This window comes from Macadamia integrifolia, chromosome 3, assembly GCF_013358625.1.
Source record: "Macadamia integrifolia cultivar HAES 741 chromosome 3, SCU_Mint_v3, whole genome shotgun sequence".
Taxonomy (NCBI): Eukaryota; Viridiplantae; Streptophyta; class Magnoliopsida; order Proteales; family Proteaceae; genus Macadamia; species Macadamia integrifolia.
In genome coordinates this window covers 33,116,431-33,130,276 of record NC_056559.1, presented here as the reverse complement: position 1 = coordinate 33,130,276, position 13,846 = coordinate 33,116,431, and the positions used below count along the sequence as shown (strand labels likewise).

Genomic DNA, 13,846 nt, shown 5'->3' with positions numbered 1-13,846 from the left:
TTTAGAAATGAACTAGCACCAAAAGGTTGTTGCGATAGAAAAAAAAAAAGACTTTTAAAAACTTCTCTATCTCATAAACAAGAGGGATAAATATGGTGTGGTTTTTTAATGAACATATGGTTAATTTGATAGGCAAATAAGTAATTTCATATTAAAAATAAAAACACATCTAATGCAACTTCAACCATCGTCCCATCATCTCCTCCACGGCCAACACCACCATTAGGGTGGCCACCAACACTAACACCACCACTCCACTACCACCGTCGCCATCATCACCATCTTCTATGCCAAAATTTTAGATATTGAATGACACTTTGTAAATTTACATAAATTCCATATACATAAATCAATTTGCACTTAACAAATGTATTTTTATTTATTTTCTAACTCATAAATAACAATTACTACACGTTGGCTCGATTTGGTAACGTTTCTGGATGACGTTTCGTGTTAAAAATGAAAATTTCATTTTCTTTGTCAAAATGGTTTTTTTTTTCATAAAATGAAAAAAAAAACCAAAAAAAAAAAAAAAAAAAAAAAACTCCAGAAACATTTTTTCTAAAACATTACCAAACACAGCTGTTATCAAATACGTTTATTTGATAAAAACATATGGGGAAATTATTAACATAACAAGGTTCTGTTATTTATCCAAACATAACAAGACGTCAAGTACCCTCTTGAAACCACAGTAAAAAAGCAATTGGAAATAAATTTTGGGGGTTAATTAAGTAAAATCACATTCCATTTCAAGATTTAACAGAACAAATCAAATAAAACAACAACTCATACAAGTTTTCGTAATAAAGGGTTAAATCGTCATTGACCACAACCAATCTTCCCCAAAATCATCTCCTCAAGCATTTCTCTCATTTACTATGGAATCTCCCGGAGGTAACGATTCCTCCCTCCCTCGCTAAATTTCTAAGTTTTTTTTTTGTTTTGCAGGCTTTGTTCTTCGTTCGCACGTTATTAAATTACAACTCACTCGCAGTTTGAATCAATAGTTAATGACTCCTCTTTGCAGACCATCCGACATTCCTGTAATCAGTCGCTGAATGGCTCTCCCTGCACTACGTGCACCACAAGCCTATCGAACCTCCAAGCAGCTTACTTGCGAGGCCATCAGGTTGGGAACGTGTCTTCTTGTACAGAGTACCCCCTCTATCTATGATGCTGGAATTGTTATTCGCTATAGCCCGATCGACATGGGAATTGCCATGTGTTTGTTCTCCCTTGATTTCTCTTCCTCTGGTTTGAGCAACAAGGGACACACGACCTTGATTTATGGGGTTGCGATCGGTGGCGGTGTTGCCTTGCTTGGTATAGTTGTGGGATTTTGGTTTCTATGGAAAAGGCACAAGAAACGGAGGAAGAAGAGGAAGAGGAAGATGAAGATGGTTGCGAAATTTGGTCAGGCGAATTCAGTTTCGGGGTTGGAATCGATCAGTGGGAGTACGACTCTTATTAAGTTCACATTCGAGCAAAGCAAACAGGCTACAAGGAATTTCTCTTGGGATAACATAATTGGCAAAGGAGGCTACTAAGGCTACGGGAATGTTTATAAGGGAATTCTAGAGGATGGCACTGAGGTTGGATTGAAGAGGTTCAATAATTGTTCTGTTGTAGGGGGTGTAGATTTCACCCATGAAGTAGATGTTATTACCAGTGTTAGGCATGTAAACTTTGTTGCTCTCAAAGGATACTACACTGCAACTACTCCTTATGAGGGTCACCAAAGGATAATCGTCTGCAAATTGATGCACAATGGAAGCCTCCATGACCATCTATTTGGATCATCAGGCATGAAGCTTAGCTGGTCGGTCCGCCAAAAAATTACGTTGGGAACGGTGAAGGGGTTGGCTTACTTGCATTATGGGGCACAACCACCTATCATCCACAGGGATATTAAGGCTGGTAATATCCTCTTGGATGAGAAGTTTGAGCCCAAAGTGGCCGATTTTGGCTTGGCCAAGTTTGCACCGGAGGGGATGACCCATAAGAGCACTAGGGTGGCTAGGACACTAGGTTATGTCGCCCCTAAGTATGCTATGTATGGACAATTAATTGAGAGAAGTGATGTTTATTACAGCTATGGGGTTGTGCTTCTTGAGCTTTTGAGTGGGAATAAAGCACTTGTTAGTACTAAGGATGGGCATAACTCCCTTGTGGCAGATTGGGCTTGGTCCTTGGTGATAAAAAGGAGACATTTGGATGTCATTGAGGATGGCATGCCTGATATGGTTGCTAAAGAAGTCATGGAAAAGTATGTCCAGGTTGCAATTCTTTCTTCTCATCCACAATTATCTAGTAGGCCAACTATGGATCCGATTGTGAAGATTTTGGTAACTGACCTTCTAGTTCCCCCAATACATGAACATCCAATTCCTCTTGTAGGGAAGATTAGCGAGATTGAGAGAACAACGAGTAGTAGTGTGGCTCAGGTCAGCCGTCTATCAGTCATTTACCATAGAGAGCAACAATTTAAGTTCTGACCACTAGGCAGAAGAAGAAACCTCATCATTTTGCTTTGTCTGCGATATAGATTCTTCTCTGCATTTCTCATTGAGGTGCTAATTGGAATTTCTATCTACAGCTGCAGAAAGCTGAGCATCGAAATAATGACGAGGTCATGAATAACAAACCATCTTAAACGTTCGTTGGGAAAGCTGCTACAAGAGCTGTAAAACGAAGACCTTGGGATGACTTCTTCATATAAATGTTGGGACCGGTGCGCATGGGGGCTCTGTATTGGGCGTCGCACCGATGGCCCAAAGTCTCTGCCAGATCCCGGCTCGAACTGCGGTCGCGTTGGTTGGATATTAAGGAAATAAAGTTACATCTTCTCCACAAGTCCGGGCTTTTGGATGACTGGCAAGCGCTTGATCCTACAAGTGGTATCAGAGCAGGTGGTCGCGGGTTCGAGTCTCCCCAAGCGCATGGGTGCTCTGGTATTTGGGCGTCGCTTCGGGGGGGATTGTTGGGACCGGTGCACATGGGGGCTCTGTATTGGGCGTCGCACCGGTGGCCTAAAGTCTCTGCCATATCCTGGCTCAAACCGCGATCGCGTTGACTGGACATTAAGGAAATAAAGTTGCACCTTCTCCACAAGTCCGGGCTTTTGGATGACTGGCAAGCGCTTGCTCCTACAAGGAGCTGCTAAAGAAATTTGACATTAACAGTAAAAAATCTTCAGACACTCCGATGAGCTCATCCTTGAAACTAACCAAGGATGAGGATGGAACTTCTGAGGATGTAACTAGATATATAGGCATGATTGGGAGCCTTCTATATCTAACAACAAGTAGACCTGACATCATGTACAGTGTATGTGCATGTGCCCGGTTTCAAGCTGATCCCAATAAATCTCACCTCACTGCTGTAAAAAGAATTTTTAAATATCTGAAAAGCACTTGTGATGTTGGGTTATGGTACCCCAAAAACCAACCCCTTGACTTGGTTAGCTTTTCAGATGCTGACTTTGTAGGTTGCCATATTGACAGAAAAAGTACCAGTGGTACTTGTCACTTTCTCGGCTCTTGCCTTGTCTCTTGGTTTAGCAAGAAACAAAACTCCATTGCTCTATCTACCACAAAAGCTGAATATGTTGCAGCTGGTAGATGTTGTGCTCAAATCCTTTGGATGAAGCAAACTCTCCAGGACCTTGGAGTGAGTTTCGAATCTTGCCCAATCATATGCGATAACACCAGTGCCATAAACTTGAGTAAAAATCCCATTTTACACTAAAGGGCAAAGCACATTGATATTCGACACCACTTTCTACGAGACACCATTCAAAATGGTGATGTCTCTCTAGAATTCATTGAAACTGATAAACAACTCGCAGATATATTTACTAAACCTCTTGGTGAAGAGCGTTTTAGTTTCCTAAGGAAGGAGCTTGGCATTTGCAACCCATCTGGCTGAATGAATAAACATTCATTCTTGAATATTCTTTTCCAAAAGCCCGGACTTGAAAAATCCTTTCAATATCTATCCTTTACACAGTGTTACTATTATTTCTCGTGATGAGTGAAATTTCTTTTTCCATGTCGAATTCTTCATATTCTTCATCATCACTTACTTCTTCGATAGTTTGAGTTGATTTTAGAGCTATGGTTCTCCTTTTCTCAGGATTTGGTTTGTCGGCGTTCAGCTCTACTTCATGAGTTTGTAGAGATCCAAGCAAGTAGTCCAAGGAGATTTTCGTCAAATCTTTAGTTTCTTCTATTGCTGTTTTCTTGGGTCTCCAAGCTGCAGGTAAAGCTCTTAAGATTTTCCTGACTTTTTCAGCGTTAGTATAAGTCTTGCCTAAACCTTTGAGATTGTTCACAATATCAGTAAATCTTGTAAACATAGAAGTTATCGATTTATTTTCTTTCATAGAGAAGGATTTGTAATCAGAAACGAGTTGGTCTACCTTTCTTTCTTTTACCTCTGCTGTACCTTCATGTCTGACAAGAATCATATCCCAAATCTCTTTAGCTGTGTCACATGCTATGACTCGGTTGAACTCTTGTTCATTGAGGGCACATTGAATGAACGTGATAGCACGAAAGTTGTACTGGATGAGAGTGATGTCTTCAGCCGTCCATTATCCTTCATCCTTCGGTACTGTCTTTCCATCAACTATTTTGGTGATGGTGTATGGTCCATTCTCTATGGCTCTCCATACAAGAATGTTGTGACCACACACAAAATTCTTGAATCTGCACTTCCAGAAAGAAAAGTTCTCTCCATTAAAATAAGGGGGTCTCAAGACGTCATGTCTTCTGGTGGTCCTTAGAATGTGGCCATGGTATTTGACTCACTTTTAAGACGATATAGTCTTAAATAAATTGAGCTCCCACTCTGATACCAATTGAAATGACCTAGAGGGGGGTGAATAGGTTATACTATTGGAATTTAACTCTTTTCGATAAATGGGTCACAAGTGTGACTGCAAGTTAAAATAATGCAAAGAAAATAAAACAAGTACAACCACAAACACAAGATTTATAGTGGTTCGACTCAATTCGAGTCTAGTCCACTCTCTACAAGAATCCTCTTGTAAGGTATTCCACTAGTTTTCCATTTCAGTACAGTAGGTAGGGAAGAAAACCTTTACAATTTTTTCACGGATAAGAGTATCCTTACAAATCCCCTTTCCAGGCAGAGAGACGCCTTTACAATATCTTTTGGAGGTAGAGAGACACCTTTATCTTTTTAGGATAAGAGAATCCTTACAATCCTAAGTACAGTCTAGAATTATAAAAACATAAATAAATAGAAAATAGTGGAATAAGAGGAATACCTCAAGTGTGGTGCAAATGATGAATGATGCACATTTTATAAAGTCCTCTCTTATGGCTTTGACTTGCACAGGAGAGAGTAGATGACTTTGATTGAGACTTGAGCCTTTTGTTGGGATTTGTGTAATATAACAACTCAAGTAGAAATAAAATTATTGAATGCTTGCAATGATGCTCTTAAAGATCTTTCTTAATTAATATTTAATTAAGAGTGGTTTGGGTATTTATAGGTGAACTTAGTGAAGCATTTTAGGCAGAAAATCAGGCTCTAACGGACGTATTCTAGGACCACCGGTCGACCGCCATGGTAGCCGATCGACCGCCAAGAGCCGTTGAGGCAAAATATAGCCGTTGGGGCACTTCCAGGCAGTCACCGGTCGATCGGGACTTTCATCCGATCGACCGCCTATGGTCTCAGACAGTTCCGGTTGACCGGGGCTTCCAGCCGGTCGATCGCCAATATGACATACTCTGTTTTGACAGAATACTGTCATACTGATCAGTCGTCAGTGTTTTGACCATAACCTTTTGGTCCGACCTTGGATTGACTTGAGATCAGTTGCGTTGGAATCACAACTCAATTTCCTACAACCTCTATGAAAGTTTCATCTCCTGATACTGACTTTAAAATTACCTAAAATACCATTGAGTCAGGTTAATGTGGTTTTCACATAATTTCACTAGAACACATTTTTCCTAATATGTTCCTCACCACTTATAGATTTTCCATACTTGGTCAATGTATGCTCTATGGTCATTATAGTATGATGCAATGCACATGCATGAGGTGAGTGCATATATGTATGTGGAAATTACAAATTACATTAAAAAATAACCAATCTATCCTAGTGGTCTTCTTCTTCACTTGAACCTTCCACTCTTTGGCACTTCATCTTCTTTTCTTCTTGTTTGCTATTCCATGTCTTTAAGCTTCATGTCTTGATTCGACCTCCTAAGTGTTTCTTCAAGCTAATTACACTTTATCAAACCAAGTTAAAGATGTATATTTGTTTGTTAACACCAAAACATAGCAAGGAGTGTGGACATATTTCCCAACAATCAAAACCCTAAGCACCAAAGAGCAAATTCAAAAGCTCAATCCCTACCGGAAAAAAGATAGGATCGGGCAGAGAGTAACGACGGAGTATGCTTTGAAATGACATAAATGCCATTTAAAATGTAATTTACAATATAATAAAAATATTTTTTAAAAATAATAGAATGTCTAGTTTGTCCCCACTTAATTGATCATCGAATACCTCATTGCTCGTAATATAATAGTCTTTTCACCATTTTGTTATTTTTCCAAACATAACTCACCCTTGTTACATTAATAACTTCTCAAAAATATGACTTAGGAATACAAATACATAAAGTCATTTCTGGAAAAAATTTAACCTACGAACAGAATGGTTATTATGAGCGTCCATTTTAACCTTGCTAACGAGATTCGGAGAACGACGGTCTGATCGGAGAATGGACAGGTATTGGTTCTTTCGTTTTTTTTTGGGTAGAAGACCGAAACAGATACGCAGAATTTATCTTATCGTTGACAATTCGATTCTATTTCCTTGAAAATCAAAGTATTCGATTCTACAACAGTGTCTACTTGGTCACGTCCTGCGTAGTTAGAATTTCGCCATTTCTACGCTAAAACCACGAACTCTGCAATAAACCCTAGTAGCCCAAGTCTGAATTTGGAACTCTGCTCCCTTTCTATTACATCAATCGGAATCCTCTGTTGTCCTAATGATGAGTTTGGAGGATCACATAGAACGAATTCTATGGACTGAGCAACAGATATCTGAAAGAGTTTCAGAGCTCGCTTCTCAGATTTCCGACTATTTCAAGGGTTCCTCTTCTTCTATTGTTGTCGTCGGCGTTGCCACGGGAGCTTTTCTGTTCTTGGCTGATATAGTGAGGAAGATTAAATTGCCTGTTTCCGTTGATTTATTACGAGTAGAATCGTATGGGTCTGGAACGGAATCAAATGGCGCTCCAAGGATCTCCAGCGATGTTAAGATTGATATTAAGGGAAAGCATGTACTTCTGGTATGAAATCTATGTCAAAAAAATTATCGAATAATATTTATATATTAAGAGCCATGGTTTGGATTTCATTTTCGTTGTTTGGTCACTGGTGATATTTTTGTGCTTCCGGAGTAGACAATATTAAAAAGCCTAGTCTTGTCAAATTTTGAAGGTTGTGAACTTCTATTTGTTCATATAAAAATTCAACCATCATTGGATGATAAAGTTTCTTGTTCATGTTGCTAAAGTTTTGAAACTAATTACTCATTGCAGTATCTTATACTTTATGTAAGATATGAAACATGGCCAGAACTAGAGCTAAAGCTTCTTACTTTTGGGTAACTGGATTTACATTGTAGAGAGGTTGCTGGTTAAAAAAAACATGTCTAGTCTGAAGAGGAGTCAGCTGATCTGTTTATTCAATGGATTGACTCTGTAACATCTTAATGTTATACTTGGCTTAGTAATGCTTAATTTATGCTAAAAGCACAAGCCTTTCCCTTGAGATTAGTGGCACACTTGAACTAGCAGTGAATTTCTAAGGCTTCCTGCCCGTCTGGCCTGCATTGCCACATTCTTTCTCAGAACCTTCATATCACTTTCTCTCTCTGGGTGGGTACTCAGAACCTTTATAATTGAAAGTGCAATAGTTTCAACTTCCAAATTGAGGTGAAATAGATGACAAGGGTGCCATATTTGTGTAACCAAATGCTCAACTATGACAATGGGTGGAAGGAAGTGTCTCTAACAGTCCAAGGGGAAGAAATACAATACCTATGAATTGTGGACAAAATGTGCCTGTGGATGTTGGTACAGTTGCTAAATTTTGAAGCCTGCCATTTTCAGTGTTGCCTGTTCCACATGCTTTAAAACTCTTGGCATGATCGAATTATACTAAACTCAATTTTTATTTATTTTTGGTTAGAATTGAAATATCCTTTTCTTAATCTGCAACATAGATACACTGATGGTGTATCTTCTATTTTCTGAAGTGATTATTCTCGGAACCTAGGAGCACTTCTTTGAGTATTATAGTAAACAAGCTCTTACCCTTATAGATGATCCACCACAAAAATAGCCTTTTTTTCTTCCCCCGGTTCAGAAGAACCACACCAAAGGGGCACATACCAAGGAGTTTCTCCAGAGACTCAAGATTCCTCCAGAATTGGTCCGTAAGAGTGATACAAAATGTGCCCAAATGTAGTGGGTCTCAGAATGCATACTTGCATCCTCTCCAATTTTTACTATTCATGAATGCATATTCTTTTTCTACGTATTTTTTTGTAACTTTGTCATCATTTGTCATGTTTTACCTGTTTGTTGATATTTATTGTGGATCATAGGTATTGCTAATGTTGAAGTACTTGGCTTGATTTTTTTTTTTTTTTTTTTTTGACAACTGCTTGATTTTATTTTAGGTGGAGGACATTGTAGACACAGGAAACACTTTAACCTGTGTCGTTTCACACCTGGCATCAAAAGGAGCATCCTCTGTATCAGTATGCTCTTTCCTTGACAAGCCAGCAAGACGCAAGGTCCATATTGAGCTTGTGGGTGAAGGAAAGTTCTATCGGGGTTTTGAGGTATGCTAACTATTATCCATATGGAATGAAATTCCAGGCTCTGATTTAGCTGTTACATGTAGCTTTATGTTGATCCTGGCCATATTATGGTTCATTGTTTCATCACCATTATTTCTTTTAGAAGTGGTAGTTGACGCAAGATCTTAAAGTTGCTCTTGCTTCGAAGCATTGCATTTGTTATTTTTGATAGGCAACAATCAAGAAAGCTGTTACAATCCCAGATACCTTGTAATCAAACCAAAAGAAAAAGAAAGAAAGAAGTGAAGAGAGATGAGAGGGGTCCAACCGAAGGAGACTCCCCAGAAGATGAAAAGAGACTTGCGATCTTACCAGAATGGTTTGATCGCAGGTTTTCCCTAACCTTAATATTCTTTCATAAGAATGAAAATACAAGAATACCCCCAAGACATAAAGAAGTAACCCTAACTAAAAGTACTGGGCCGATAGGACAGAATTGACCCCATCGGTCCAAGGAACTAGCGCTAATCCCTATCGGGATTAGCATCAGTTTCAACACTCCCCCTGAAGCTGGAGCATACACATTACCCATGCTCAACTTGGTACAACTATTACGAAAACTAGGAGCAAACAGAGACTTAGTGAACATATCCGCCAATTGATCTGACGAAGGAACAAAAGGGGTCTTAATCAGCTTCTTCAGAACAGCATCACGAACAAAATGGAAGTACACCTCTATGTGCTTGGTCCTCTCGTGGAAGACGGGGTTGCTAGCAATGTACATCGCAGCTTGGTTGTCACAATACATCTTCATAGGCTTGGTCACGGGAAATCCCAACTCCAAGAGTAAAGACCGTAACCACATCAACTCAGCAGTGGTATGAGCCATAGCTCTGTATTCTGCTTCTGCACTGGATCGGGCAATGGTAGTTTGCTTTTTACTACGCCAAGTAACCAAATTACCTCCAACAAATGTACAATAGCCCGTAGTAGATCTCCTATCACTAGCAAAGCCGGCCCAATCAGCATCAGAATAACCAACTAGTTCTATATGCCGATTAGGATGATAGATCAACCTCTTTCCAGGAGCACCCTTCAGGTAACGAAGAATATAGACAATAACGTCCCAATGAGCTTTCTGAGGAGACTGCAGGAACTGACTGAGTACTCCAACAACATAGGAGATGTCCGGACGTGTCACAGTAAGATATATCAACTTGCCGATCAAACTCTTGTATTGATGCACATCCTGGAGGGGTTCACCATCATTAACCCCAAACTTCTGGTGATGATCCATAGGGATATCAACAGGTCTAGAAGCAAACATACAAGTATCAGGCAAAATGTCCAACATGTATTTCCTTTGAGATAGACTGATCCCTTTCTTGCATCGGATCACCTCAATCCCAAGAAAATAATGAAGTTGACCCAAGTCCTTGGTTTGAAAGTGTTGCTGAAGAGAAGCTTTCACTTTAGAAATTCCTGCCTCATTATTACCAGTAAGTATAATATCATCAACATAAACTACTAAGACAACCAGTTTATCACCTCTGCCACGAACAAAGACAGAATGATCAGAATAACACTGAGAAAATCCATAACTATGGTAGCACTGAACTCGTTAAACCATGCGCGAGGGGATTGTTTAAGTCCATAGATAGCCTTGTGTAAGCGACACACACAACCTTTATTCTCCCCCTGAGCAACATAACCAGGAGGTTGCTCCCTATATACTTCTTCCTGGAGATCACCATACAAGAAGGCATTCTTGATGTCTAACTGAAACAAGGGCCAATCAAAGTTGACAGCATGAGAAATAAGTAGATGAACAGAGTTCAATCTAGCAACCGGGGAGAAGGTCTCAAAATAATCAACTCCATATGTCTGAGTATACCCCTTGGCAACCAGACGGGCTTTCAACCGCTCAACAGAGCCATCAGAGTGATACTTAATAGTGTACACCCAGCGACACTTTACCAAATCCTGACCAGGAGGTAAATCTACCAGACTACAGGTACCACGACTCAAGACAGCATCCATTTTTGCATCATTGCAGCTTTCCATCCAAGAATAGTTAGGGCATCATTATGGGTGCGGGGAATAGGGTTAGTAGAAAGTGACAAGGCAAGACCATGGACGGGAGAGGGAAGATGAGACAAGAAAACAAAGTTATCAATGGGATACACAACAATAGATTTTTGAGTGCAAGAAACGTGTACCTTTCCTTTGAGCAATTGGTAAGTCATCAAGCAGAGAAGGAGGAGGAGCTTCACCAGAGAAAGGTGGCAATGGAGGAAGTGAATCATCTAGAGTATTGGTTTCTCCACTCGGCTGTCCAACCTTCTTCTGACGCTGATAAACTTGTAGAGGAGGTGAGTCACTGGCACTGGGCACATCAAGGAAGGGAATGAGAGATGGAATGGGTGGAGGAGATGGAGAAGTCCACTCCATACCAGATTGAGACACCTGAGGAGAAAAGAATGATGTGCCTTCAAAGAAGGTCACATCGGCACTAACAAAGTTCCTGTGAGTAATAGGGTCATAGCACTTATACCCTTTCTGAGTACGTGAATAACCCAAAAAAATGCACTTAGTAGACCTAGGAGACAGTTTATCTACTTGCACATGCAAATTATGGACAAAACACACACAACTAAAGACTCGGGGAGGAATAGGAAAACTTGGCAAAGTAGGGAACATAACAGAAAAAGGGGACCTATCTGAAAGCACTGAAGATGGCATGCGATTAATCAAGTGACATGCAGTTAAAACCCCATCACACAAAAAATGTTTAGGAACATGCATATGAATCATAATAGCACGGGCTACCTCGAGTAGATGCCGGTTCTTGCGCTCTGCTATCCCATTTTGCTGTGGGGTATAGGCGTAACTGGTTTAGTGTATCATCCCACGGTTGGCACAAAAATTAGAAATATCAGTTTGAGCATATTCTAAAGCATTATCAGAACGAAAAATCTTAATCAAAATGTCAAACTGAGTTTTTATTTCATTATAGAATTGCTGAAACACAGATAAAAATTCAGATCTGTTTTATAACATGTAAAGCCATATAAGGCGAGAATGATCATCCATAAAAGTCACCAAAAAACGAAAACCAAATCTATTACTAACTCTTCAAGGACCCCATACATCAGAATGGACTAAGGAAAATAAAGACGGGCTACGAGACAGAGCAAGATGGGAAAGACACACGGTGATGTTTTCCTAACTTATAGGCCTCACATTCTAACCTAATCACATACTTAAAACTAAGAAATAAAAGTTTCAACCTAGCTAAAGATAAATATCCTAAACGACAGTGCCATTGGAAAGGAGCCACATCTCCAACAGCAGTAGCAGCAACAAAAGATATAGGAGAACCACAGTTGAGATAATATAAACCATATTTTCACGCCCTCCACCAATCATCTTCCTCATGTGAAGATCTTGAAAAACACAGTAAGAGGGAAAGAAGGTTATTGAGCAATTTAATGAGCTAGTTAACTGGCTCACAGAAAGAAGACTTAATGGGAATTGTGGGACATGTAACACAGAAGATAAATTCAATGAGGATGTGGGTATCTGTCACTGCATGATTGGCTAACTGGGTTGCCCACTTTGGCTTGCCATGCTTTGCCCAGCAAGTCCCTATAGTATGGTTGGGCTTCCCGCAATAAGTGCACTGGTGGGCTGCACGATCAAAAGGCTATCCAGTAGAACCCCGACCAGTCGATCCACGACCCGCGCACAACCGCGACCACGTCCACGGTTAGTAAGGAAGGCAGAATTGTCTTTGGAAGACTGATTAGATTTAGTTGATGAAGTGATACGCTGCAGTTGCGAATAAGTGTCATTCAGAGTAGAAACAGTATCGCCTGCAAGTAAATGACCCTTCACTGCCTTCAAATCATTATTCAAACTAGCCAAAAAATTGGAAATGAAAAACTCATTCCGCTGAGCCTTCAATTTGTCAATGTCTGTGGTCAAGAGCTGGAAAACATTAAGTTCTTCAACTATTCCCCTGAAAGTACTATAATATTCCGAAAGAGATCTGTCAGACTGGCCAAACTGGAACATCTTCTCATAGATATCATAAATACGGGTCATGTTCTTTTCTTGAGAGTAAGTTTCCTTCAAATCGTCCCATACTCCCTTTGCACTAGAGTGAAAAATGACATTGGCAGCGACATCTGGTTCCATACTATTCCACAACTAGATTAAAATTGAAGCATTTTCCTTCATCCATTCATCATAACCCTTGTCAGATGATGAAGGAGAATCAGAAGTAGTATACTTAAGTTTATCCTTGGCCATATGGTAAACCTTCACAGATTGAGCTCAAAGTAGGTAATTCGAGCTTCCCTTGAGCTTAATAGAAGTAATTTGGACATTGACATTGTTCGAGGCAGATGCAGTAGTCACAGAGGTAGTAGACTTGGTCTCAGCCATGAGAACAAAAAATAAAGTAGACAAATAGAGTTGCGGATATCTGGCTTTCATCCAAAAATACTTTACCCAAAAATAAAGTAGACAAATAGAGTCCGATATCTGGCTTTCACCTAAAAAACTTCACCCAAAAATAAAGTAGACAAATAGAGTCTGATATTTGGCTTTCACCCAAAAACTACCAAGAAAAATAGCAAACCAACCTGAACCACAGGATTAGATATCTGGCTTTCACCCAAGAGACCCGGGTTTGATAAAAAAAAAAGAAGAAGATGGCTGCGGTTCAAGTTTTTTAAATCTTCAGCATAGTACCAATAGAGCACAATCCATACACCAAATAAATCACTCCATGTGATTTAATCCATAGTAGATGCAGCAATAGGTGGCTACACACCAGAAGATTTCAACGCAAAACCGAGATCAACAGGGAAGATTTTGAAAAGCTTGATTTGATTATAGAGGCTCTGATACCATGTTACAATCCCAGATACCTTGTAATCAAACCAAAAGAAAAAGAAAGAAAGAAGAAAAGAG

At 39.8% G+C, this 13,846-nt stretch overlaps 1 protein-coding gene and 1 pseudogene across 4 annotated transcripts in view; both read left to right on the top strand.

The window, feature by feature from the left end:
• Window positions 1-985: 985 nt before the first annotated feature.
• Window positions 986-2,656, top strand: LOC122074381 (annotated as a pseudogene).
• Window positions 2,657-6,704: 4,048 nt separating this feature from the next.
• The window catches only part of LOC122073783 (hypoxanthine phosphoribosyltransferase), a 35,993-nt gene continuing 28,851 nt past the window's right edge, over window positions 6,705-13,846 (top strand). The window contains exons 1-2 of one of the 4 annotated variants that reach the window (XM_042638412.1): window positions 6,705-7,346; window positions 8,744-8,908. In XM_042638412.1, coding sequence (XP_042494346.1) covers window positions 7,044-7,346; window positions 8,744-8,908 — 468 coding nt within the window. In that variant the 5' untranslated portion in view covers window positions 6,705-7,043. The remainder of the gene's footprint in view (window positions 7,347-8,743; window positions 8,909-13,846) is intronic. The other 3 variants (XM_042638414.1, XM_042638415.1, XM_042638413.1) reach the window with 3 other exon arrangements.